General features: G+C 31.9%; 1 protein-coding gene across 3 annotated transcripts in view; it reads left to right on the forward strand.

Moving 5' to 3' along the window:
* Nucleotides 1-25260, forward strand: part of LOC134694808 (cardioacceleratory peptide receptor-like) — a 139684-nt gene that overhangs the window by 90099 nt on the left and 24325 nt on the right. For 2 of the 3 annotated variants that reach the window (XM_063555870.1, XM_063555871.1), the window contains exon 3: nt 13295-13793. In XM_063555870.1, the coding sequence (XP_063411940.1) occupies nt 13674-13793 (120 nt within the window). In that variant the 5' untranslated portion in view covers nt 13295-13673. Of the gene's footprint in view, nt 1-13059; nt 13123-13294; nt 13794-25260 lie in introns of those variants that run through there. The other variant, XM_063555873.1, reaches the window with a different exon arrangement.

Below are 25260 nucleotides of genomic sequence, written 5' to 3' on the forward strand. Positions count from 1 at the left end.
AATTTATTGTCTAAAAGAAATGCACTAAGAAATAACTGTGTTCTCGGGCCACATTATTAGAAATATGTTTCGTCTTAATTTCAAGGCTTAACTGGCATCTTTTATATGGAATAATAGATGAAATAAGATTAAGGTTTGATTTAGATTTTTTGGTGTTGAAACGCCACTTTTCAAAACCGTTATTGGCTCTTCCGTGACGACCAGTTTTATTGGTGGAGGAAGCTCGGAGAAAACTACCGAAAAACTGACAAACCTAGTCAATTTAGATTGATGTCGAGTGTACCCGCACGTGCGGGGTTCGAACTCACTACCTCAGTGTTAACTGACTAGTGCTTAAAGTAGCAACTCCTTAGACCACTCGGCCACCGATGTCCCCTTAAGAAATAAGTAGATGTGGTATGATTGTCAATAAGACAACGATCCACAATAGTTCAAATGAATAGGATATATAGAATCGTACGTAACCGTATGTCTTTCAATGCCGTATTTTAATCTTGTTTTTGTTTTTCATTTTGTTGACAGTAAAGAATTTATATTTTGTCCTTAATATATTCGTCTTGGAACAAAAAGAAAAAGTACCCCCACAAATGTAATTTTAATTTACCTGCGAAGTGAAATTGTAGATATCATTTTTTTACTATACGCATCTGTACAGGACAGCTCTATTTTGATTTTGCTAAAGTCTTAGACTAGCTAACAAAGATAAATTTTAAAATTATAAAAACGCTCTCTCCATTGACGGTAACGTCTAATCTCCAATATGAACAGCTATTTCAAAAAACTTTTATTCCTGCATTTCTAATTGATTAACTACTGATGCAGTATATCATTAAATGTCAATAAACACTTTAATCGTTCATTAGATCAATTAATTACCTATTTCGCAACTTACATTTACCTTAAAAAAGATTAGATGGTTTCTGGAAAGACTTCTGGTGTTCCGAAAGACTACAGATGTCGTCCAATATGTACTGAGTGAATCCTCCGCGCCTCACGCAATAATATGCATAATCTCAAAATATACTATTTCTTTCTAAAAGGCTTAGAAACAGGTAGAATAAAAGGCTACAAGTATATAGAAATTAAAAGATGTGGTATGAGTTCCAATGAGACAACTCTCAATTCATGTCACAATGTGTTAACAGTAAACAATCATAGGTCAACGTACAGCCTTCAATACGGAGCCTTTATTCACACCGAACAGCAAGCTATTACAGAGGGTTCAAACATATCTAGCTACGTGCGGAAACTCATTTAGACATCAATTATGGGAGTATCTTAAAGGTGCATTCAAAGTACATAATTATAAATCGTATAGAGTTCAAGATTTTCTTCCCACAAGGTATTTATGTTTTAACCTCATTTTCGAAACATTGCAAATGGCGATGTATAAGATTCATACAAGATTTACCAGTTGCTCGCTATAAAACCTGATTAACCAATTGAAAAGCCAATACTTGTACATGTATAAGAAAGCAATAATACTGTTTTAAATCAATTATATTAGTTAATAAATAAGTTATTGCGGGTGTTTTGCTATGAAATTTTGAAGTTCTGATGTTTGATTATACTTTGGATTTTAGTTTCATTTAAAGGAAATGAGAGCTTATTAAAGTTGCAGAGAACAAATTGATTAGTTTTATATAGAATGCACCATAAAATGACACTTCAATACAACACGAGATATTGATACGTACATGAATTGTGTTCCCGTCGTTCTATACTTGTTCTGTCTAAAGGACTTAATTAAAAGGACATGCAAATATAATTAAAAATTAAATCGAAGCCATCATGTGTTACAAGTATAAATGTTATAGTATATATGACGGATTGATTTGCTAACAGGGGTCCGTGTAAATGCAAAGTAATTGCATTCGGATATCGACAGCTTTAACCAGGCCTTAGATATTGGATTTTTGTAATAAAACAAATGCAAAATATTCGTTTATCAATTACAAATTCAACAATTTAAAACAGTCTTAGTTACATAATATCTTGCACAACATTTAGACGATATCAAGGGGGTACTCAAAAACATTGGTGATATTTTCACTTTCCGTGTTTTTTTAAATCAGAGTTCATTTTTCTAATTTAAGAAAAAATGGCCCATTTTTCTTTTTTAATGTAATGTTAATATTGAATTTAGATCTTTTTCCGTTAAGCGTTTGACTTTCTCTTGTATAGCTTGTCAATTTTGGTCATTTTTCTTTAATAGTTTGTTCATCATTCTCTTTCTATTTTGTAAACTTAAACTATTCAGACCCTTATACGTAGAAGAAAGAAGGACAACAGCATTACAAAAATATATATGAAATATCTTATCCTTATATTTCTATAAGTATTATATGTATTATATGTATTATTTATTTCCAGGATTTTGATTGGTTAATAGACTTCGTTACAAAACCAATGGCACCGGATGTTGCATATCCGTTAGGTTGGTTCCCTCCGTAAAATGTTCATTTTGTTTAATGATAATATGAAATTGAAAAGCTGAAATTGGACATCCCACTATATTGGGAATACTTAACTATCTAAGGGTTTTTCATTTTTTTTTATTGTACGTGTTTTTCTGAACATTTTAATTGTAGTTTTTCAGCGGCAAATCAAATTTGAAAACAGACATGACTTCACAAACCAAAAGAAGTCAGTCACTTCTCGTGATCAATACACCATCTCGCGATAATTCAGCCATTGAAAAACAGCTACGGCATAACGTCTGAACTATTCGGTCCATGGCCTGACTTGCACAAAAAGTTATAAAGAAATAATATAAATCATATTTGATGAAATTAGGTGCAAAAACAAATATTGTTGCACGCAATGAGAGCTATTACGACATATTTCACTGGTGTCGATTAGGACATTGTAGTCTCTTATGACAGTGATAACAATCTGACGCCATGACAAAAGAGTATTAGTTTACAAAAAATAGATATAAAAACATCTGATTATGTAATTTTATAATTGATGTATCATACGAATAATCAATATGAATAAAATGTGTAAGGTATATGAGACAGCAATTAATAAGATAAAAAGCACAAAATCAACAAGTGAAACTGCGAGCTACTGCTCACTGATGATACCCCCGCCGCAAGTGGATACTATTAATAGTGTAAAAATATGCAAGTGTTCGGTAAACAGGAAGTTGTCGAGTGATGAATCTGAAAACGCATCACACGGTAAAGCTGACTTATATAAATCCTGAAACCAAATTTCAGAAATCCTTGTATTGTAGTTCCTGAGAAAAATGTGACGAAAATTTTCAACTTGGCTATCATATGTAAAATCATACAAGTGTTCGGTAAACAGGAAGTTGTCAAGTTATCAATCTGAAAACGCATCACACGGTATAGCTGACTTAGATAAACCCTGAAACCAAATTTCAGAAATCCTTGTATTGTAGAGCCTGAGAAAAATGCAATGAAAAATATTCATGGGACGGACGGACTGACTGACGGACTGACGGAAGGACAGACAGAGGTAAAACATCCCCCCCTTTTTTTTTAAAGCGGGGGTATAAAAATATATCAGCACATGTACAGTAAAAAAGAATTATGTTAGCATACTATACATAGTATAACGATCTTCAGCAATAGACACGACGGGTGTCTGTACAAAATGTCAAGCTCTAAATCGTCCCTGTTCTAAATTGATTATTTGTGTGTTGGACGATTAAATTCCAGTGGCAAATATTCAATGCATAGAAGAGATAGATCCTAAATCGAGACCGTCCGGGATAATGTGCTTGAAAATTAGACTGCGACAGGAAAATTAATAATAGACCTCTTACTTATAACAAAAAACTTGACCCTTGAAGCTTGTATTACAATTTTGGTTAATGTTAAGACCATATTACATGGGACATATGGAATAAAGACATCTTACACAATCCAAATACAAGAAAAATGATATATATATATATATTCCACACTTTCATTTTGACTCCTCCATTTAATACACACATTTTCAACTTCGTAATACGTGATGACTCCTTGCAACTAAATTATTCAAAACATAATGTTTATCCTCTGCGGATTCATTAGTATTCATTGGAAACACATTTTTGTGGTAGCAGGTGAACCTCGAATTTAAATGTTCAACGAAATACAAATTTCTATAAAGTTGTATCCAGACTTTGGCACTAGAACCACAAAATCACATATCCGTGAAAATGAGGTTTCTGTAATCCACGAAAATTGGTACCACCGACAAAAAACGAATAGACAAGTTAAAAACTGTATGTATTGTTCTAAGGTTAACAACATACCGGGAACAAACTAGTTTGCCCATTAGAGAATAAAATGGATCGAGGTCGTATGACGTTAATGGCGTTTGTCATGTATTTTCAAAACCACACAATTAACGTAGACTACGTGACACGTGGTGTTATGGCCGTAATGACTCAACCCAACCAACCAATCACATTACCAATGTTGATGACCTAGCATATTTTTTTAATAGGTGAAGGCCACACGGAGAGGAGACCCTGTATACATTCTCAAATCTGCTTTATGTGGAAGCTCACAGTCGGATCCAGGGAGGGGCTATGGGCTCGCCCCTACCCTTTGGTTGATTATATAGGATATCACTGAAGCATGACTGGAGCCCCCTTTCAGATCAGTCAACACCCCCCCCCCAAAAAAAAAAAAAAAAAAACAAAACAAAAAAAACCTAAACAAAAAGTTCTGAATCCGCCACTGATTCTGATAGATTTTTGCGAACCTCCTTATAATTTATAGTTACTGAGAAACATTACTTGTCCTATCTATAGATAATCTTTCAAATGTATCATTCAGGATGACACAAGCTTCCAAAATAAAGTGCAAACTAATTGTTAACTTTGAAAAAGTAATAAAAGCTTCATTTGTTCATTTTATACTATTATTGTCTCTTTGACACACTCCTCAGTTCTATTTTAGATTTTTTGGTAAAAGCGTTCACCGTGCGCACATTTTTAGAATGAATCGCGGAATACATAATTTTCTTAGGTCAACAGCTTTTACACCCCAATAAATTTAGAAAAAAGATACAATCAATTCTTAAGTGAGACAAGATATTATAAGCTTCACCATAAACTATCTTATAGGGTGTTTATTCTTGAAGCACGAACACTAATCTTTATCACGTATACGTAGGATGTAATATTCCCTTTGATATACTAAATACTAAATAATCTAAATCTTTCATATGAGTATGCTTTAATTAAATATCAGAACATACTAAACCCTCACGATATGTGTCTCGCACTTGTTCCTTCTTGAAGTAATTTGTATTCATTATTTATTTGCGGTGGGGGCTAAATGCTAATCGAAGTTTATAGCGATGTAGTTACCGGATACTATTCATCAATAGGATTGAATATCGCGTGCATTCGATCATTTATGTATAGTGTTGTAAAGTAAGACTAGAACGTTCATTGATAGAACGTACGACGACCTATTTGCTAATTTCTACATTGTAAGAGAGCTACCATTTAACTTAAATGCCTTATGGGGGAGGAGGATATGATGCATTTTGATAAAGGGCAAAATATGAGCTTTGGGATGAATAAATTAATAAAAAAAAAGGACAGGATAAGAAAATTTGAAAAAAAGGCAGGGTGTCAATTTATTTGAAAAAAAGTCAGACTCAACTAATAAAAAGAAAGGCTGGACCGAATAGAGTGAAAAATATAAATGCAGACAACGATGTCAACTAAAAAAAAAGCAAGACAACAATTTGCATCCGAGCCACACAGCGTCCCCCGATAGAAATCAAAATAATGGTCTTAGATCTATGTGGAATACATTTGTGCAGTTGTCTCATTGATATATACCTCCTCTTCTTATTTTCAAATATTCGGTGATGCCAAAGAACTGTATGTACTTTAAAGATAGATATTTTTTAAAGAATCTTGTCGTTAATTTGTCGGAGAAGAATGATGTCCGTCTAACACAACATTCCATAGACAATTTTAACACAATTGAACGATTTTTTTTTTTTTTGTTCTAAAATATAATTGATTGCACTTTTGCTATAATTTTTATTGCTGTTATAATGAATTACACCATGTCTACGACATTTGACAGGTCACTCCTGAAGGGTTAGTTTTACTGGGAAAACCCAGGAAGATTGTTCAGTAAATAATAATAAATTGTTAGGTTTACATCAAATATACATTGTATGTCTATACTACATAAATTATTTTCCGGAAACAATACATTCTTTGACCAATTTGATTCTGTAAATTATGTTGTACGAATTATAGGGAAAACGGTACTATTAAATCTGCCATAGGCGACATTACTAACATTTTCTATATTTACAAGTTTTTACAAAAACCTGGATAAAACAGTTATGTGTGGTGTTAGTACTTTATTACTGTATTCTAAAATTTTGAAGCCAAATAGTATCATGACCAATTTCCAACGGAGCTCGTTTGTGTTATCCATGCCAACCGTCATTTTGCACCCAATTTATGAAATTTTTGAAACCTTTTCGAATAATTCCCTAGAAAATATTTCAATAGGTTTTAAAATTTATATTGTAAATTTACACACTGCAGTTATTCATAGATAAATAAAAAAAATATATTGTACCCTTTATACATCCAATCACAGCTCTCTTAAGTTGACTTCCTTCACCTGTCTTGGATACACAAAAGGCCAACCTAATGCTGGGAAAATGTAATACTACCGTTTTTACCTATAGAAAAAAACGGTACTATTTATTCTGCCATAGGCGACGATATCAACATTTTCTAAATTTACCACTTTTTAAGATAAAAACCTGGATAAAACAGTTAGATGTTGTGTTAGTACTTTATTATTCTGTTTTGAAAATTAAAGTCAAATAGTATCACGACCAACTTCCAACGGAGCTTGTTTATGTTATCCATGCCCACCGTCATTTTGCACCAAATTTATGAAATTTTGCAAATCTTTTCGAATAATTCTCTAGAAAATATTTCAATAGGTTTCAAAATTTATATTGTAAATTTACTCACTGCAGCTATTCATAGATAAATAAAAATATATTGTACCCTTACATTCAATCACAGCGCTCATAATTCTACTTCCTTCACCTGCCTTGGGTACACAACAGGCCAACCTAATGCTGGGAAAATTTAATACTACCGTTTTCCCTTTAATTGACAGAATAGTACTGAATATCACAACTTCAGGAAATATTACTTATTAATATTTCCTTATCTTGACAGAGAACATGAATGGTGATTTAACCAGATGTCAGTTTCGGTTAAATGATGTGCTATACATTCAATATCTGATAATTGGTTTTACAAGAATAACAACACGTTTATCAATACCTCTGAAAGTTCATGACCTTATCAAAAAAGCAATATGAAAATTTTAAAGGAATAAGTGAAGTACAAATGACGCGATCAGTTCGCAGAACCTAATAGTATGTCCGCCCCCATGTTTTAGTTGGTTTCGTGGTGCTAAGTTTTGAGTTCACTGTGTTGTGTTTTGTAGTCTGATGTTAATTGTTTTTTTTTTGTTTTTTTTGGGGGGGGGGGGGGGTTGGGGGGGTTGCCTTGGTGTTTGTCTGTTTTTCTTCGACCTATAATTTTTTTCAATTTCCTTTCAAAACAATCCTCTTAAAAAAATGTTTGAGGGACATTTTGTGTAACAGAAGAAGTATATTTGTATGTATTTTATGAAATTAACTTACATGTACTTTACTGAGCAATGAACAATTTACTTGCAGTTGTTCCACTGAACCCTATGAAATACGATCGTAGGTGTCTTACCAAATCACGTGAACAGAATATAAGTTTAAAAAGACGAAATAATTACATTAGATGTATCTTTCATTATAATACGTTATTCGGATTGGCTATCTTCACAGCATGTGTTATTCCGTAAGCAATTGCATTACACAATAAAACGTATCATTCATAATAACTCGAGGTCCCACAATAAAATGCACAGGTGAATTAAATTAAAAAAAAATGATAAAAAACGTGTTTTCCTTATCCTAGCTAAAAAATGTAATTATAAGTATTGAATGCTTTTTTTTGTAACTTTATAGGGTTGTAAAAGAGTTGACCGTGCGCACATTTGTAGAATGAAGCGCTTCCGCGCTTCATACAATATGTACTTCGGTCAACGCTTTTACACCCCAATAAATTTACAAAAAGAAGCATTCAATTCTTAATTAATAGTTGTTTTACTGAGGCACGGTAAATCAGTTCTATTAACAAGTGTTCTACCGAGCAATAGTAAATCAGTTCTATTGATAGGTGTTCTACATGTACCAAGCCATTATGGGATGGCAAATCAGTTCAATTGATAGGTGTTCTACATGTACCAAGCCATTATGGGAAGGCAAATCAGTTCAATTGATGGGTGTTCTACATGTACCAAGCCATTATGGGATGGCAAAACGGTTCAATTGATAGGTGTTCTACATGTACCAAGCCATTATGGGATGGCAAATCAGTTCAATTGATGGGTGTTCTACATGTACCAAGCCATTATGGGATGGCAAATCAGTTCAATTGATGGGTGTTCTACATGTACCAAGCCATTATGGGATGGCAAATCAGTTCAATTGATGGGTGTTCTATCGAGCCATGGTACTTCAGTTTAAATGATTAAGTGATCTACCGAGCGACGGAAAAATCATGTCAATTGAGTAGTACTAGTGTTTCACCGAGGCACGGTGAATCAGTTCTTTTCTAATGTTTTTTTTTTGTTCAGCAGGGCCACGCGAAATCGAACTCGTTGATATTGGCCTTATAAAGTACATAATTAAGAAACTGCCAATCAATTACAATATAACACAATGTAGTTAATAATTGTTTACCCAATTGAAAGGGAACAAAAACTTGCGAGACAAAGATGCGAAAAACTTTAACCCTGCATAGCAACATTTGAAAACTAATATTCCATTTGCCAAAAAATCTCCTGTCCGTTTCCCACAAAATTGAATTTGTTTGGCTTTGTTATCTGACCATCTTTAACTTTTGAACTATGATTGACTCTTTGGCATTATCTTTGTTTTTTACATGAACTATAACTGTCTGCAGTAAATAAGTCAGGTGTATTACAGGTTTTAATACTTACAAAATTACGCAAAACACCGCTGGTAGCCATTATCTTACTGTTTGGAAAGAAAGAGATGGCATTTTACCATCAATGATTTAATTCGGGTAATATACTGCATACTAGATAATAGCACATTCTATGTTACAAAAATAATGAATGATCTTTTAATTTAATTCGTTGGAAAACAAAATAATGATCTTTTAATTTACTTCCTTGGAAACCAGGTGACTTTAACGATTACCATTCGGTTTATGTATTTGTAATAGTATGCAGCTTTAGAGTATTCATTTTATGTAGATGTTTTATCTATGATTACGTACATACATGAGTATATTAGATTAACGATGATCTTATTTCAAAATAAGAAAATCAACGTAAAATTGTAAATAAATCATATTAATAAAGTAGAATAAACAAAAAAATCAATACAGATTCAAAGTATACAAGTCATGTATATTATTTGTACGTATATGTAGTAGGAACATATACATATAACATTATAATTTGACGTACGAATTTTAGAAACGATGGAAATGCGAGGATCACCGATTATATTAATTTTTTTTTTCAATGTACGAATATTTATACTTTAATTAACCATCTACGCTTAAACGTATAGTTGTTTTACTTTCAATACGTTGACTATTTTTTTAAATGAAATCAAGACTTAAACGCGGACCGCAATGAGGACACCGAATTGAACTTGACGTAAACGATAATTTGCATGGCTAGAAGATCATAGAACTGTTCACTCGAAATAGATAAAAAATATCTGAGTAGACTGACTATAAACCTACATGTATGTACTATACGAATATCGCTTCATGTAAGAGTCAGATCCAGACATTTTTTTAAAGGTGGTCCCAACCCGGAGGAAAGGGGATTGGTTATAAATATGTCCCCATTCAAATGCATTGATCGCAAAAAAGAGGGTGTTCCAACTTCCGAAACCCTTCTCCAGGATCCGCCATGGCATGTTATCTTGAAACCGGATGCCAGGGGACTATACACATGTGCTATACGAATATGGTTTCATGCTATCTGTATATATAATATATTAGAAAGGTCACATGCAGGACAAATAGAAATATACTTCTTAAAAACTATTTATAACAATTTAAGATGTAAACATAGTGTTATAGTGATTATCGGTGTTTGCTATTAGTAAAAATACAAACTCGCAATCTAAAATAAACATAAATATACAAAAGCTATGCGCTTTATCGAAAGTACTATGTAAAGGTAGTACATATGCATTTGTATGATAGTATCTGTGTCTGCAAAACATGTTTAACCACAAAACACCTAGATTTCACAAACAAGATAATAGGTAGAATGAAGTAAATCTATTTTCTGCTGCTCTGGAACATGTACATTTGTAATTAGAAATCAAAGTCGAAATAGTGAAACATTAGTGTTGGTCATTGGTGTAGAAATAGGGAGAATTTAGAGAAAACACACTGTTACGTGCAACATTTTCTGTACCATTGAGGTCTTCGAATATTACGTTTCTTTCACATCCTTGACTTATTATTGAAATATTTGGCTGGGATCGTTCCAGATGAAGGTAAATCCAGAAAAGCGCTTCGAACACATTTCCTAAGTGTTATTTTGTATTTTGTATTTTTTAACGAATGTTTTAACGTTAACCTGAATTTCTCTCCATTTGTTGACAACCGCCAGTATAACTGTCTATCAATAAATGTCAAGTTGACCGTCAAAGTTCACACGGAAGTTCATTTTTATTAAAATTGATTTATTCATAAATTGCAAGATGTTTCATGTAAGGGATTGTGTTACAAGAAGAATCAATGCAAATACATTGTTTTCTTCTAATAACAAATTATTATTCTACATGTAGGATCAATCTGATCATCCTTGAAAAAATTATTGCTGGTGCATAGAAGTATTTGATCTTGTGGTTTATCCCTTGATTGTCTACGTTCTTTGATCTTCCTATACATTGTTTTTATTTCTATTTTTATTTCACAAAAACATGATCTCCAATATATTGTTTTCATTTTTATTTTTATTTCAGAATTTTTTTTTTAATTTTTCGTTAAAACACTAAATTAACATTTCGTTTTCCTGTTGCAATTTATTTTACATAGACTTAATCAATCAAATTTTTGTGTAAGAAAAACATATAAATTTTATTTTTGAAATTTGAAGGATTGATACTAATTTCATATTGTATAAAATAAAATTGAGAATGGAAAATTGAAAATATAGTTAACAAAATAAAATTGAGAATGGAAAATTGAGAATATATATAGTTTACAAAATGTACTTAAACATTGCCCATTAACTAAAACAGCATCACTTTTAAAATTAATACATTTTGTTGGCATTCGAGGAATGTATATATTTAATAAAATAAAAGCATTCCACGAAGACACTTATCATATATAATTTCATAAAATGTATGTTTTCATTCTTAAGTCCAGATATCCAGTGGCGGATCCAGACATTTTAAAGGTGGGGTTCCTAAGAAGGGCCCGTTACAGTCTTGCCCTGGACCCTCTAAATCCGCCTCTGATATCAAGAATCTTAGTAAAACAAATAATCAAGGAAGATTCAAAGTGGTTACAATTTGAAAAAACGAGCACGTCATGCTTACATTCTTTCACGTTAACTCGTCACGTACAAAAAATACAATATATGTACATTGTCGAAAAATAAAAAAATTAAGCATAAGATCTGATATTTTTAAGATAGACTGTTAATTACATGTACACAATGTACCATCTCAGATTTCAACGTTAAAATAGTGATAAGCAGGTTTTAAGAAAAAGTGGGTTTTGTTTCGTGTACATTCAACTTCTTAAAACTAAACGGTACTTGTTAAAATTTAAGTAGATTAACAATCCGCTTAAATCATACATTGTACATGTATATGAAGAATTTGAACTATCTTATCTTTAATTTTTTATTTTATTGTCTTCATACTTAAGCCATTTTTCTTTTCAATTGGTCTGGTATTATTAATTTTTGTATGATATTTCCCGTACATGTCCACGATACATCTGCCCACATCACAAACATAAACGTGTTTCTCTAATTAATATGCCAATGGAGAATACAATAAAATGTGTGATTTTATCTGATACTGATTATAATAATAATTAAGGGTAACCTGAATAACACGATATATTGGTAAGCATTTTTCCTAAAATAACGGCATGTTTTTCTATATAGTTTTGTTGAAATTGAAAAATATATGAAACGTTCGAAATATGAAAAATTATTGATTATTGATTGACTAATTGTTGGTTGCTTAACGTCCAGTGGCAAATATTACATGCATGTTCAGGACGATGAAATATTTCACAAGATGGTGATTATTTATAATAATTAAGGGCAACCTGTAGAATGTGATATATTGGTAAGTCGTTTTTCTCTAAATAATAGCGTGTTTTAATAATCGTGTTTCCACTGAAATGATACAATGATACATGTATGTTCGAAATATGAAATATTATCATGATTATAGAAGATGGTGTTTACATTGTATCTATAATAATTAAGGGCTACAACATGTACCTGAACATATGAAAAACGCGATATACTGGTAAATTTACTTCGTGTTGCCATTGTAAAAATACAATTAAATGTTCGAAAAATGAAACATTATAGAAGATAAACTATTATTAAGGGCATTCGACAACCTTCACAACACAATATACACTCAGGTAAAACCGCTTAAAAAATTGCTTTAAATGATGGTATGTTTTACTAATTCTGTTGCCATTGTAAAAATACAATAAAATGTTCGAAATATGAAATATTATACATGGTGATTAGTATTATAATTATGGGCGACACAAAGATACCACGATTAATAGGTATAATAATTATTAACAACTAACTATAACTATTAAGCGATAGGTTGTATATCAGCAGAATAAATATTATCGCACTAAACTTATTAGCTAATGTGATATCGATTTTTAAAGAAATCATTTTTCTGCCCCAATCAATTTATCATGTTGTTCTCTGGCGAGAGATATAAAGTCGGAAAGGACTTTGTGAAGTGATACTATTCTATGATCGACATCGTATCATTGTAAGCTATTGAATCAAGTGGAATTAATTTTAATGTTATCAAAAATACGATATCCATGTGTTTTTAGAAAAACATTTTAGAAAAAGGGTTATCTAAGATTTTATTTATTTTCTTTATTTTTTTTTTAGTGAAATGATATGTGTTTACGTTTGATTAATTAATTATTTTTTAGACAAAGCAGTGAGAAGATTTCTTGTAATTTGCTCATTCGAGCATCAAATATCCAATTGAAGTAGGAGTAAGATTAAACGACAGTTACAGTTGACAAAGATTTAACAATCGCTGCTGTACCTGACGGAAGTGGAACAAAACTTTTAACACCGACGAATTTGGAACAAAACTTTAAACACCAACGGAAGTGGAACAAAACTTTTAAAACCGACTGAAGTGCAATAAAACTTTTTAACACCGATGGAAGTGGAACATAACGTTTAACACCAGTCACAAGAAAACATAAATTATTGCAACTTGGAAAGTGAAAAAGAAAGAAAAAACTAAGTGTTCACATTTTAACTTAAATGGAGTGAATTTATAATCGGAATTTAAAACAAATGCTCAATATGAACTTGTCCACTATCATACCAGAGGAATTTGGTCATACGACAGTGAGTTCGGACAATGGAACAAATGGCACTGGACATGCTGACCACAACGGTGGTCATCCATTGATGGTAAGTTAAATTGTAAGCATATAAGATTGGAAATATATAGTAAAACTCCTTGTGGTATTTATCTACGTGTTCGGAAAGGGTGCCAGATGTTAAGCAGGATCTACATTCACATACGGAACACACGAGAAAGCCATGCACATTGGTTTGTTCTATAGCTAAGCCCTTAGTTTCTGTTGATTTTTCTTTCGTTGCTTTTTGATTTTTTCAATGATTTTGTCTGTCTATTTTATGAAGAGTTTTATTCTCCTTTTAATAAAATCCGTCTCCGTTTTAATAAAAAAAATTAAGAAGATATTTCAAATGAAAGTATAACGATTTATTTCATGCATTACACGTATTAACCGCAGAAGCTTTGGAATAACGTTTGAACCACCGAGTAAAATTGTTGTATTTTAATGACAAATTTGTTTATTTGGTGCAACAATTTGATAACGAATAAACTCACGTGAACTGATTTTACATCTAAAATTTTCAAATTTAATTAGAAAAATGAAAAATTTCATAATTATCTTTGGTTAAGTTTACGTGGAATTCGGGTGAAAAATATTAATATGATATTCATGTGAACATTTGTTTTTATTTAAGTTACACGCATTATTTGTCTTTTGCTTTTTTTGTGTCGTTGGATTTATGTACCAATGACATGTATCAATGTCTCATTTTCATTGTAACATATCATAAACATCAACTGATTAAAATCTCACTTGTATCTGACACGTGATTCAGAAAGACCAGCTGATGCATACGACATCCCGTCCTTTTTCTATTATTTTATTAACGTTGACCATCAACATATACGAATCTTGTTTAATCACTATTATTTTGTATTGACCTGGTGTCACCAGCAGACGTTAATTTAACCTTAAATGTTTGATTTACATGTAAATTGAAGATCGAATTCCCTTGACTTTTCATGATTACCGTTACATGACTGTTAACAGGGGATGTTAACAGGGGAGATAATGATTAGTGAAACGTTAACGAGACAGATTGGCAAACAGTCATGAATATAAAAGTTATTTCACGCCAACGAAATATCTCAAATTAATTAGCTTTCCCGGTATTTTGATATGAAAGAGGCAAATGAGTTGTGTCATTTAAATCATTTTAATAATATCAATAATATAGATAGAATTGAATTGCTTGACATGATGTGCGCTTAATTTTTATCAGTTGTTGCGCAGCATTGAACGTTTAGGGTTTATAATTCAACGTTAATTGTAAGAAGTAACTTAAAGGCTAGTTTTCTATTCACTCTTTTAAACTCATGGCTATCTAGTTTAAATAATTATCAATTAAGCGTCATACATGTGTACGTTGGTGGTGTCACATGCCGTGTTTCTGAACATGTAAACCCCGAACAACAATTGCTCAAAGTTTTATTTTTGAATAATCTCAGTACAGACGGGAACTTTTTAAAAAAATCTTTGTAAAGACAATGTTTAACTGAAGGATATCAATATACTGTAGATTATGAATTTATAATTTATTGTAATGTTGAACGATAGACAAAAATGCATAGTTTACTTTTGCGATTTTAGGAAATTGTTCTAAAAAAAAAAAGGCTATCAGAATTTAGATTGTGATATTTGTTTTTGCGAAACCCGTCCAGTCGTTTTTTTTTCGCAATAATTAAAACAATGGTGAAGCAAAAGTATGTATTTACGTAAATAGGAATTAAAGTAGACACGCTTTAATTTCCATTGTTTTATTAAAAATTGTCCTATATTGCCGACTTAATACGTTAAGAGTAGGATTTTGAAAGGATATTTTAATCTAAATTTGTTAAAACGAAACTTATTAAGTACAGAAATAAGACTCTTTAGGTTTCAAAGAATTACGAATGTTGATCAAGTGATCGAAACGAACTTAGGAGAAAATGTCCATTTCTTCCTTTTCTAAAACTGTGCCGTAAAGAGAATCTATATAGTAGGTATTGAGATTGTATGCAAACAAAATTAAAAACAACACCAATGGTTAACAATTCAGCATCACAATCAAACACTTTTTTTTAGACTTTTAAAATAATTAAACACAATGTTTTTATTTTCAACACGCAAATTACGACACTATTTCGCAGGATATCTTTTTTTTTTTTTTTTAATTTCGAAGTTTCGATCATAGGAATCACTCTAATAGCAAAATCATAGAGACCACTATTAACGTATTGAATACAAAACAAGTATTCATTATTACACAAAAGATCAAGAAAATACACCCTAGAAGCAAAGATCGTCGTGTTCGGCTCACATTGTTAGCAGTATTCACTTTTTTTGAAAATCTACAAGTGTAGAACTTAACCCGAGATTTTGCGAGACTATTTACGTCATTCAGTCACTTTCGTCTCGCGGCGTCTGAACTTTTTTGTTGTGTTGTCAAAACATAACGGAAAAATATCTGGAAATGGAATTTATGAATGATTGATTAATTTGTTGTTGTTGCGTAATGTCCAGTGGCAAGTATTGTATTCGTGTTCCGAAAGATGTTATTGATGACAAATGGCGATATAAAGTTTTATAGCAGACGTAGATAACACTGTTTTGAAAAAGTTGATAAATCATAAATTAAATAAAAGACAAATTGAGGTTACAAACATAACCTGAGAAATTAGCATGCACTCAAAAAGTGCGAAACTAAATGTACAGAACGTGCGTCAGCTGGTTATCGCAACACATACAATTATCCATTGTGCAAACCATTACAATCGAGAATATGAAACAAAAAAGGAGCGAAAGAATACCAGAGGGAAATTCACACTCATAGATCGAAAATAAACTGATAACGTGATGGAACAATCGGTCCTCATTTTCCAATTTGTTTCTGCATTAATTGATTTTTTTTAACACTTGATAATAGATGACCATACTCCTACAGGTGCCAATAAGACAACTATTTACAAAAGACCAAAATGACACAAACATTAACAACTATTATAGGTCACCGTACGGCCTTCAACAATGAGCAAAGCCAATACCGCATAGTCAGCTATCAAAAGACCCGGTAGGATAATGTAAATCAATTCAAAGGAGAAAACGAACGGCCTTATGTATGTATAAAAACTAAATTGGTTGCTTAACGTCCAGTGGCAAATATTTCTCATGCATGTTCAAGGCAATAATCAAAATTAAAGATTTACCTAAGTAAAACAGCACGCGGTTTGAGAATCTAATGCATTACCGGAAGTACTCAAATGCGTACACCAAAACTTATTATTTGATAAAAATCGTTGTCATCAAATCAAACTAATGAAAATTCAATCATTGACGTGACGTTATTTCACATTTGGGTTGGCGTACGACAATGATATTACCCATAGTCCTTTGGGCTGAGAAACAGGAAATGACATGAACCGTAACAAATAGCTATTGCCAAAATTAAACTAATTAGAAATGCCATTATTGAATGAAGTAAGTTGATGCAAGATTTTCCAATTTGCTTCTGCATGATCGAATTGATTATTTTACCATTTGCTTCGAAAGATAAAAATGTTCTTAATGAGTTTCATTGTCTTAATATCAAAACCAAGTGTAAAAGATCATTTTACTACTTTTTATTTGCAAGATGATTTTACAGTCACGGAAGTGCATGTATAAACTGTCACGATAACGTATAGACACATGTACCTAACTTGCATGCTTTTCAGTTCAAGGTCAATTTTTTTTAGTGTTCTATGTGCAACGAGTTTTTTCCTGTGATTTTTTGCTGGACAACTGCATTACTCTCTGAATAAAACGTAACGGACGCTTTTAATACGTTGCAAAGAAAACATAAAGATATCTTGATTTTTTTTTCGGACACATCAAACAATCTCCTTTGTTGAATCAATTATTTTAAAACGCGTGTCTATCGTACAAATATTGTAACATTGGTATATCTATGATGAGTTATTTTACAAAAAAAAATAAAAAAATACCGAAAGCAAAGGAAACTTCAATATGGAAAGTCCCTTATCTATAGCGGCCGGTTGATATAAAAAAGAAGATATAGTATGATTGCCAATGAGACAAATATCCACAAAAGACCAAAATGACGACCATTTCGTGTTTTCGCGTTTTCGCATATTCTTTAGGGCGAAACGCGAAGTTGAAAACGCGAAATCGGAAAGAAAATACATTTCGCCTTTTTGCGTTTTCGACCTTGCATTTTTGCGTTTTCGACCTCGCATTTTTGCGTTTTCGCTCTCAACAATATGACAGGCGAATACGAAAACGCGAAAACACGAAATAATCCTAACCAGCCACCATACATTTACGATTTGAAAAGAACTGTTACACTCCTGACTAGGAAAAGGCATATCCTTATTTAGAAAGTGGTAGTCAAAACTGGTTGCATAGCTAGCTACACATCCCAGTTGTATAATAACGGTGTATTCGAATTTGACGCGACTGTCATGCAAGTGAGAGGTTTAGCGCTATATAACTAGGTTTACGCGAATCAATGAATGTGTTTGCAAATATATGTTTTTGTGTTTGTTAGATTTTTCCTTTTAAAATTATTACACGATGATGACTGCTGTACCCATATTTTGACTATTTTATTTATTATGTCTGTTTAGTTCACGCATCATTGTAAATATAACGGAATTTGATGAGACTGTCAACAAAGTTACAGGTTTAGGCCGTAATCCACTATTTTCAACATTTGAGAATGCCTGTACCAAGTTAGAAATATGACAGGTGTTGTCCGTTCGTTTGATGTGTTTTATCATTTGATTTTGCCATTTGATTAAGGACTTCCCGTTTTGAATTTTCCTCGGAGTTCAGTATTTTTATTATTTTACTTTTTTTCATTATATTGACAACAATGTGTAAACAAAAGAAATGCTTATCTGAGAACACCTGTCAAATTAATGCGCGCAATTGTAATGAAAATCTGCGCGCAAACGTAATGATTTCTGCGCGCAAATGTAAGGGTAATGCGTGCAAACGTAATGCATCAAAAGAAACAGACACAAGAATTAAACATTTCGAAATATGGATACAACAGTAAACATTGTGTTATTATCTTCATCACTATCAAAAAACGAAATTTGCCAACAAAGAAAAATAAAATGGTATGGTTTGCATAATTTGATTATGAGCCTGATTAGTTTAATAAAAAAAATATATATATATCATTATTAATTTCTGACTTTTGGATTTTTTTTAGTATACAATGATGTATTTGTTTCATGTTTTTTAAGACCTAAAGATTTACAATTAAATCTAACGCTTGCATTTGACCGACTATAGAACAATTCTAGCATCTTTTTTGACTGGCAACAAAAATTAAATTGGATTTAGTGCTGTGATGTCAAGATAAAAAATGAAATTAAGATTCAGGGAATCAATTGATACTGATAACAAAGTTAAGTCTTGTAATTGGCAGAATGAGAGCACCATCTAATATAACAGATTTGTTTTTGTTATAATCTTTCTCCGTTTTAACAATCGTTCTTTAATATCTTCATTCTCTGATTCTTGTCTTTAGAAAAAATCTTGTTGTTTCATGTAGAACAGGAACGTTTGTTTGGTAGTATTTTTGTTGTTGTTTTCAACATATTGTGGCATTGTTTTGAAAACTAAATACACACACTTTTAATACTAAGTACACATAATTTGCATACTAAGTGTACATAGTTTGAATACTGCATAAGAAGACAATCGCCAGTTTGAAAAAAAAACTACACAGTAGAATGTACGTAGGTTTTCTCAGGTAAGCTAAAGATGTCGTAGAGCTAAAAGGCGAAACATTAGCATTACCAATTTTAAATGTGGGTATTGTTGATAGTGGAAGAATGTTTGCCTTGTTACAGTCTCAGATAGTTGTAACAAAGGTTGTTTATCTTGCACAGGGTCTGCCACTTCCTCTACGCGTAGCATCATATTTTAAAATCATCATTCCGACTGGGCGTTGTTGCGTTTTGATACATTCGTACTAAAAAAATACCCAATCATAAGCAAAACCTTTACTTCCGGAACGAGAGAAGTCGAGGGATAACCATTTTCAATTCCCAGTATAGTTCATTGTTGTCGACTTTTTACCGTTGATACAAAGTATAACTATTATGGGAATAAAACCAGACTGAGTGTTGATCTTTAATCACACGACGAAGTATGTGCGTTAACATCTAGCAAATGTTGTTGTGCGTTTGTTTATTCTTCATTGGCTAGGGATAAAGGGGGACGGTTGATCAAATCACAACCACAAATCAGGTTTTATTCAGGTGATATTATTTGCTCTGGCTCTTGACGTCCATTTTTGCTTAGCTATTCAACATTTTTGTTTAGGGTCCAGCTGACGCATACCTTCGGATGTTAGATATTTTCACTGTGTTGAAGATCCATTGGTGGCCTTAGTCAGTTTGTAGATTTTGGCCGGATTGTTGTCTCTTTGACTTATTTTCCATTCTCATGTTATATGTTTATGGCTTACTTTAGTGTGATACGGCGTTTTGAAAGCTATCAAAATGATTAACTTAGGACTCACGCTAGGAAAAAAAACTAAAGAGTTCTATATACTTTGCCAAATGAGTGTTACAAATGTAAAAATAAATGTTCCATTTAAATAATTGATGTCGCGACCTATTTGGACTTTTACTTCCACAACACGAATGCAATACATCTAATAGATTAGAAAAAAAGCCATGGGAGCTTTTAATAATTACATTGATATTTAGTTTGGCGCTGTCCATTAGGTTCAAAACAAGTTAAGATATTTTTATCAGCCCTAATGAATGGAAATTTCCCTTGACCATTGATTGAGACTGATTGAAGGACGAAAAAGCATGATGTGTTTAATCTACAATAATTTGATTCGGATAACGCTAAATAGTGTTGAATATATGAATAAAATGTGTTAAGAGTTTCGTGCTAATGAATCCACAACAACAACAAAAAACAAGAAAACAAATGTTGATTTTTGAGGCACAAAAGTAATGCCTGACGACTTGAATATATTGCGATGCATCCGGTTTTTTTTTTGCTTCAGAATAGGGTTATTTATATCTTCTTTATTGTTACTGATATTTGAATATCGATAAGCTACATGCAATTGATGTAATGTTAATGAAAACCAAACCTCATATTAGGGATGTAGTTTATCTGCTACAATGTAACTGATTAGCTCATAATTCATAGCAGTATTGAAATTTTATATTTGCGCAAGACGCCCATTTCGTCCACAAAAAGACTCATAAGAACATTCGAATACAAAAAAAAGTTAAAAATGCAAAATAAAGTACGAAGTTGAAGAGAGCATTGAGAACTAAAAAAAAAAAGTTTTTGCCAAATACAGCTTAGGTAATCTATTCCTAAGGTAGAAAAGTGATATTTTTTATAATTATTTTTGAAGAGTTGTCATAAAACAGAATCAGGGATCAGGAGTCAAATTCACTCAACAACAACAAAAAACAAAAAACAACAAAAAACTTACGACTCAAATTGATCTTACGAATACTGAATTGTTCATGACTTAGGTCGTCAATCTTGGTCGTAATTTATTTTTCTTGAAACGGACTCCAGATTGCAAGGTGTTATTATACGTAAAAAAATAATAACCCACATCATGAATATTGCTATGTAAACGTCTATCAAAAATATAATAATTTTAGCCTTTACTTGATTTAGATATAATGTTACCCGATCTGTGAAATATCACCTTGTATGCACTTTAAGCAGTGTCAATATCCCTTTGACTGGTCAACGTAACAATATAACGACCTTACACGACAGATTTAATTGCTTGATTAGTATTCATCCAATATTAGGAAGACATACGTTTTTATTAAACAAGAGGTGCTGTCAATTTCCCTGAATCGGTTCTTTCCTGATGAGCATGATCAAAAGTCCGTTGAAACCTATTATTACCATGCTAACTTTGACATATAAGAGTCTAAATTCATACAATACATATATGAATTTTCATAAATTACAAATTCTGCCATAAATTACACGGCTATTTAATGTTATACGTTGCTGCTGAATGTAATTTTGAAACAATATGCAATTCCAAGTATTTTTGTAAAAAAAATAAAAATCAAGCATAAGACATTCTCAACAATTATGATAAAATTCAGAATCAAAATGGGGAACATGTCAAAGAGACAACAACAGGGAAATATATAATTGAACTAAAATTAAAGATAATACAAAACTAACAAAGTTCAGAAGCTACTGACTTGGGACAGGCGCAAACATGCAGCGGGATACAAATAGTTTGTGATATCTCAACTCTTCCCTATACATCTGTCCATGTAGAGTAAACATACACTCATAAAAACGCACAGTAAAAGTTAGTTTAAAAGAAGCCCATGTCCAATGTGAGAATAGGTTACAAAAGAAACTTAGCTAAATAACAATGATAAATAAATTAAGAGCGGATTACTAGCAGTTTCTGGCATGCCAACTCCAGACTTCAATTACACTGATTGAAATATAACGCCTCATCATATGAAAAAAGCACATTTCCTCCCATTAGTGGTTAAGAATCATTCCATCATCAATATATAAGAAGAACATCACCCGTATCATGCCAACAACTGGTTTAAAACTAAATGTGTTTATTCCTATGCAAATACCCTATGAGTGAATCAATATTAATACAAAAATATGTCATTTCCATTGACCTGACAACAGTATAATAACTATCTCTACTCTTAATAAGTATGTTGAAAGGTGTGGTTGGCTATTTAAGAGCAATCCTGACAGTTTTTTGTTGTTTGTAAAAAAATTACCATACAAGATTGGATGTGAAATACCTAAACGTATAACATGTCTGCATTACGAAATGTGTCATTGTACCGATGATAAAATTTAATAAATGTTTTGACTAGTGTGTGTTATTGAGAACCCTGGTGTATTTAACATTTTTCATATATCGATTTTTACCCGAACGATACTATTTTTTTTCTCGATAAAACAATAATGTTAAGATATATATATCATTTCTGCATTTTTAAGAAGAAAATCACAAAATTATTCATGGGTGCCATGACACTGGCACTATGTTTTCTGACGACTACAATGTACTTTGACTAGTTATCGTCCTGCTTATGTGTCGATTGATACAATCACAAAATAGATTACTAAATATAAGTTTATCTGACAAATCCGCGGGAAACTGACAAAATCTTTCAGAAAGTTGTGTTGCAAGCTATCTGTATTTATGTATAGAAGGCAGACGAAGCTGTGACATTTTGAAATTAAGAATTTTTTAGAGAACTTCTCCATTCAATTAACCCATAGTGTATCACAAAATGACCTGCAGTTAATTGAACTCGGGAGAAGTTGACAAAACCTTTGACTTCTCTATTTCTTTCACCAAGTAGTAATTTAGCGTGTTCAACGGCTTATATAGCAAACGGAGTTTTTATGGCTGGCAGGTTCTCTTGTAATCAGTTGATAATCTGATAATGATTAAGTCGGTTGTATAATACAAATCACTAGTTATACGTTCAATTTCTACGTTACACTTTCCGGTTACACATTAAAATTCCTAAGACCTCACACGTCGACGTTTCAACGTTCTTTCAAGTTCCTATGTATAACGTTCAAGTTCCGCGTTGAACGTTAAGTTCCATTTTACATATTTAAGTAATACGTTCCATTTCAAAATTATACGTTCAGGTGACACTTTCAAGATCAATATTATACGTTCAGGTTCAACGTAACACATTTAGACTTCACGTTTAAACAACTTCAAGTTCCACGTTACATGTACTGTATTATATGAAGATATATACCTATTATATTTATAAATAAGGTCAACAGATTCCTATGCCATAGTGACTTGTTATGTCAGAGTCAATGTCTGTATTTGTCAAATGACGTCCAGGATGACATTAGTGTATGTAAATCAAATATCCATTAATTGCATACATCTAAAAAATTAAATTACATATCCCAAAGTGACATGTTTCGGATTTTATTACCAAGTCATTCCGGGTTTGGTAATGATATTATGTTACAAGGCTTCATTTTCAATAGTTCCTGTCAGTTTGAGTGTCATCTTCTTGTCAAAATGGCGCTGAGATTTATACATTTTATACAAAAAAATAACCATATATATGAAGGAATAAAATTAATGAAAGACTTGTCGGTATTTAGTATTCAATTTCACTATGTCGTTAGACGTACAATTTCATCTAAGTATCCTTGCTTTCGATTTATCTAACACAAATTGATTTGTCAAATTATGCAAATCTATCGAATATATTATTTCAGTCATCCTGTTTTATCATATTTTAAATTTTACAAACATCCACCTTTGTCAAACCTCATAATCTAATAAACGAAAAGATGGTATATAAATACAATAAATATATGATCGAATAACACACAGCAATATGTAATATTACTGTTGACAAAAGACCGCGACGATTTAAGCAGTCAGTAGTCAACATTTAGTAAACAAATATATTTAGAAACAGATAAATAAATACGTACATAGATACAATGTACAATACATGGATTGGAAAACAAGTGACAACGTTAGTATTAAGTGCCAGTCTTTGTAAGAATTAGGCAATTTATGTAAAAATTAAAACATGATTAGAAAAAAAACCACCGAGCTAATCATGCTTTTTAATACTTACCATCATCCTGAGTTAAAAAGTATTTGTCTTTCGTTTGTGTGTGTCTGGTAAAATCAAATCACTTGGTTAGAATATTGGTTAGAATGATAGCAAAAAACAGAGTTATCTCCCCTTTTTCGTTCATTTCTAGTGCATTTCAACCAAATTGTATCTTCTATTACCAGAACAGAAAATGGAAATGAATGTTATTTTTGTGCACAACTACATATTATGAACTGAAATCAATGTCAAATTGGGTGGGTTTTTTTGGTCATGTTTTCACCACTGCCTGATTCTTAGGCAGACTGGCACTTAATAGTTATCAAAGGTAAAGGGCTTATACTTGGATACACCGGAAGCGCGTTATGTATCGAAGAATGTCGAATATTGTCTACTGTAATAAAATTAGTCATTAACGAAATAGAAAACAAAATTACAAAAATAATAAATACTTTTCGGAAGTCCAATGGAAAAGAACAAAACGAAACCACATTCATTATACAAAAAATGTTTGCTTTAAAAATCACCTAGACTCTGCTTATTGCTGAGTAGATCGAGAATGTAAGAAAGTATTCCTTCTCGGGTCTTGTACTAACATGTACTTTATAAGGATTGTCATTTTTTCTACTTGTCGTTCTATATCCAGAATAAAAAATCTTGTTCTTCTTAAACCATTTCAGTAATTTGATTCAAACATAAGTTAAACTTATTGAAAGAAACGTAACCATATATTCTGTCCGCAAAGAATACTTGCCTCAGCAGATAGCACATTAAGAAGTAATTACACTTGTTTATTTCAGATACCAAATATAATTACGGATTTTCCTAAAGCTATTTCTAACTATATCATACAATATTGCTAACTGATAAAAAGTAATGAAGCTACAAAAAGAAAACACTGTTATCAGATGAATG

Source organism: Mytilus trossulus, chromosome 13 (genome assembly GCF_036588685.1).
Source record: "Mytilus trossulus isolate FHL-02 chromosome 13, PNRI_Mtr1.1.1.hap1, whole genome shotgun sequence".
NCBI classification, from domain to species: domain Eukaryota; kingdom Metazoa; phylum Mollusca; class Bivalvia; order Mytilida; family Mytilidae; genus Mytilus; species Mytilus trossulus.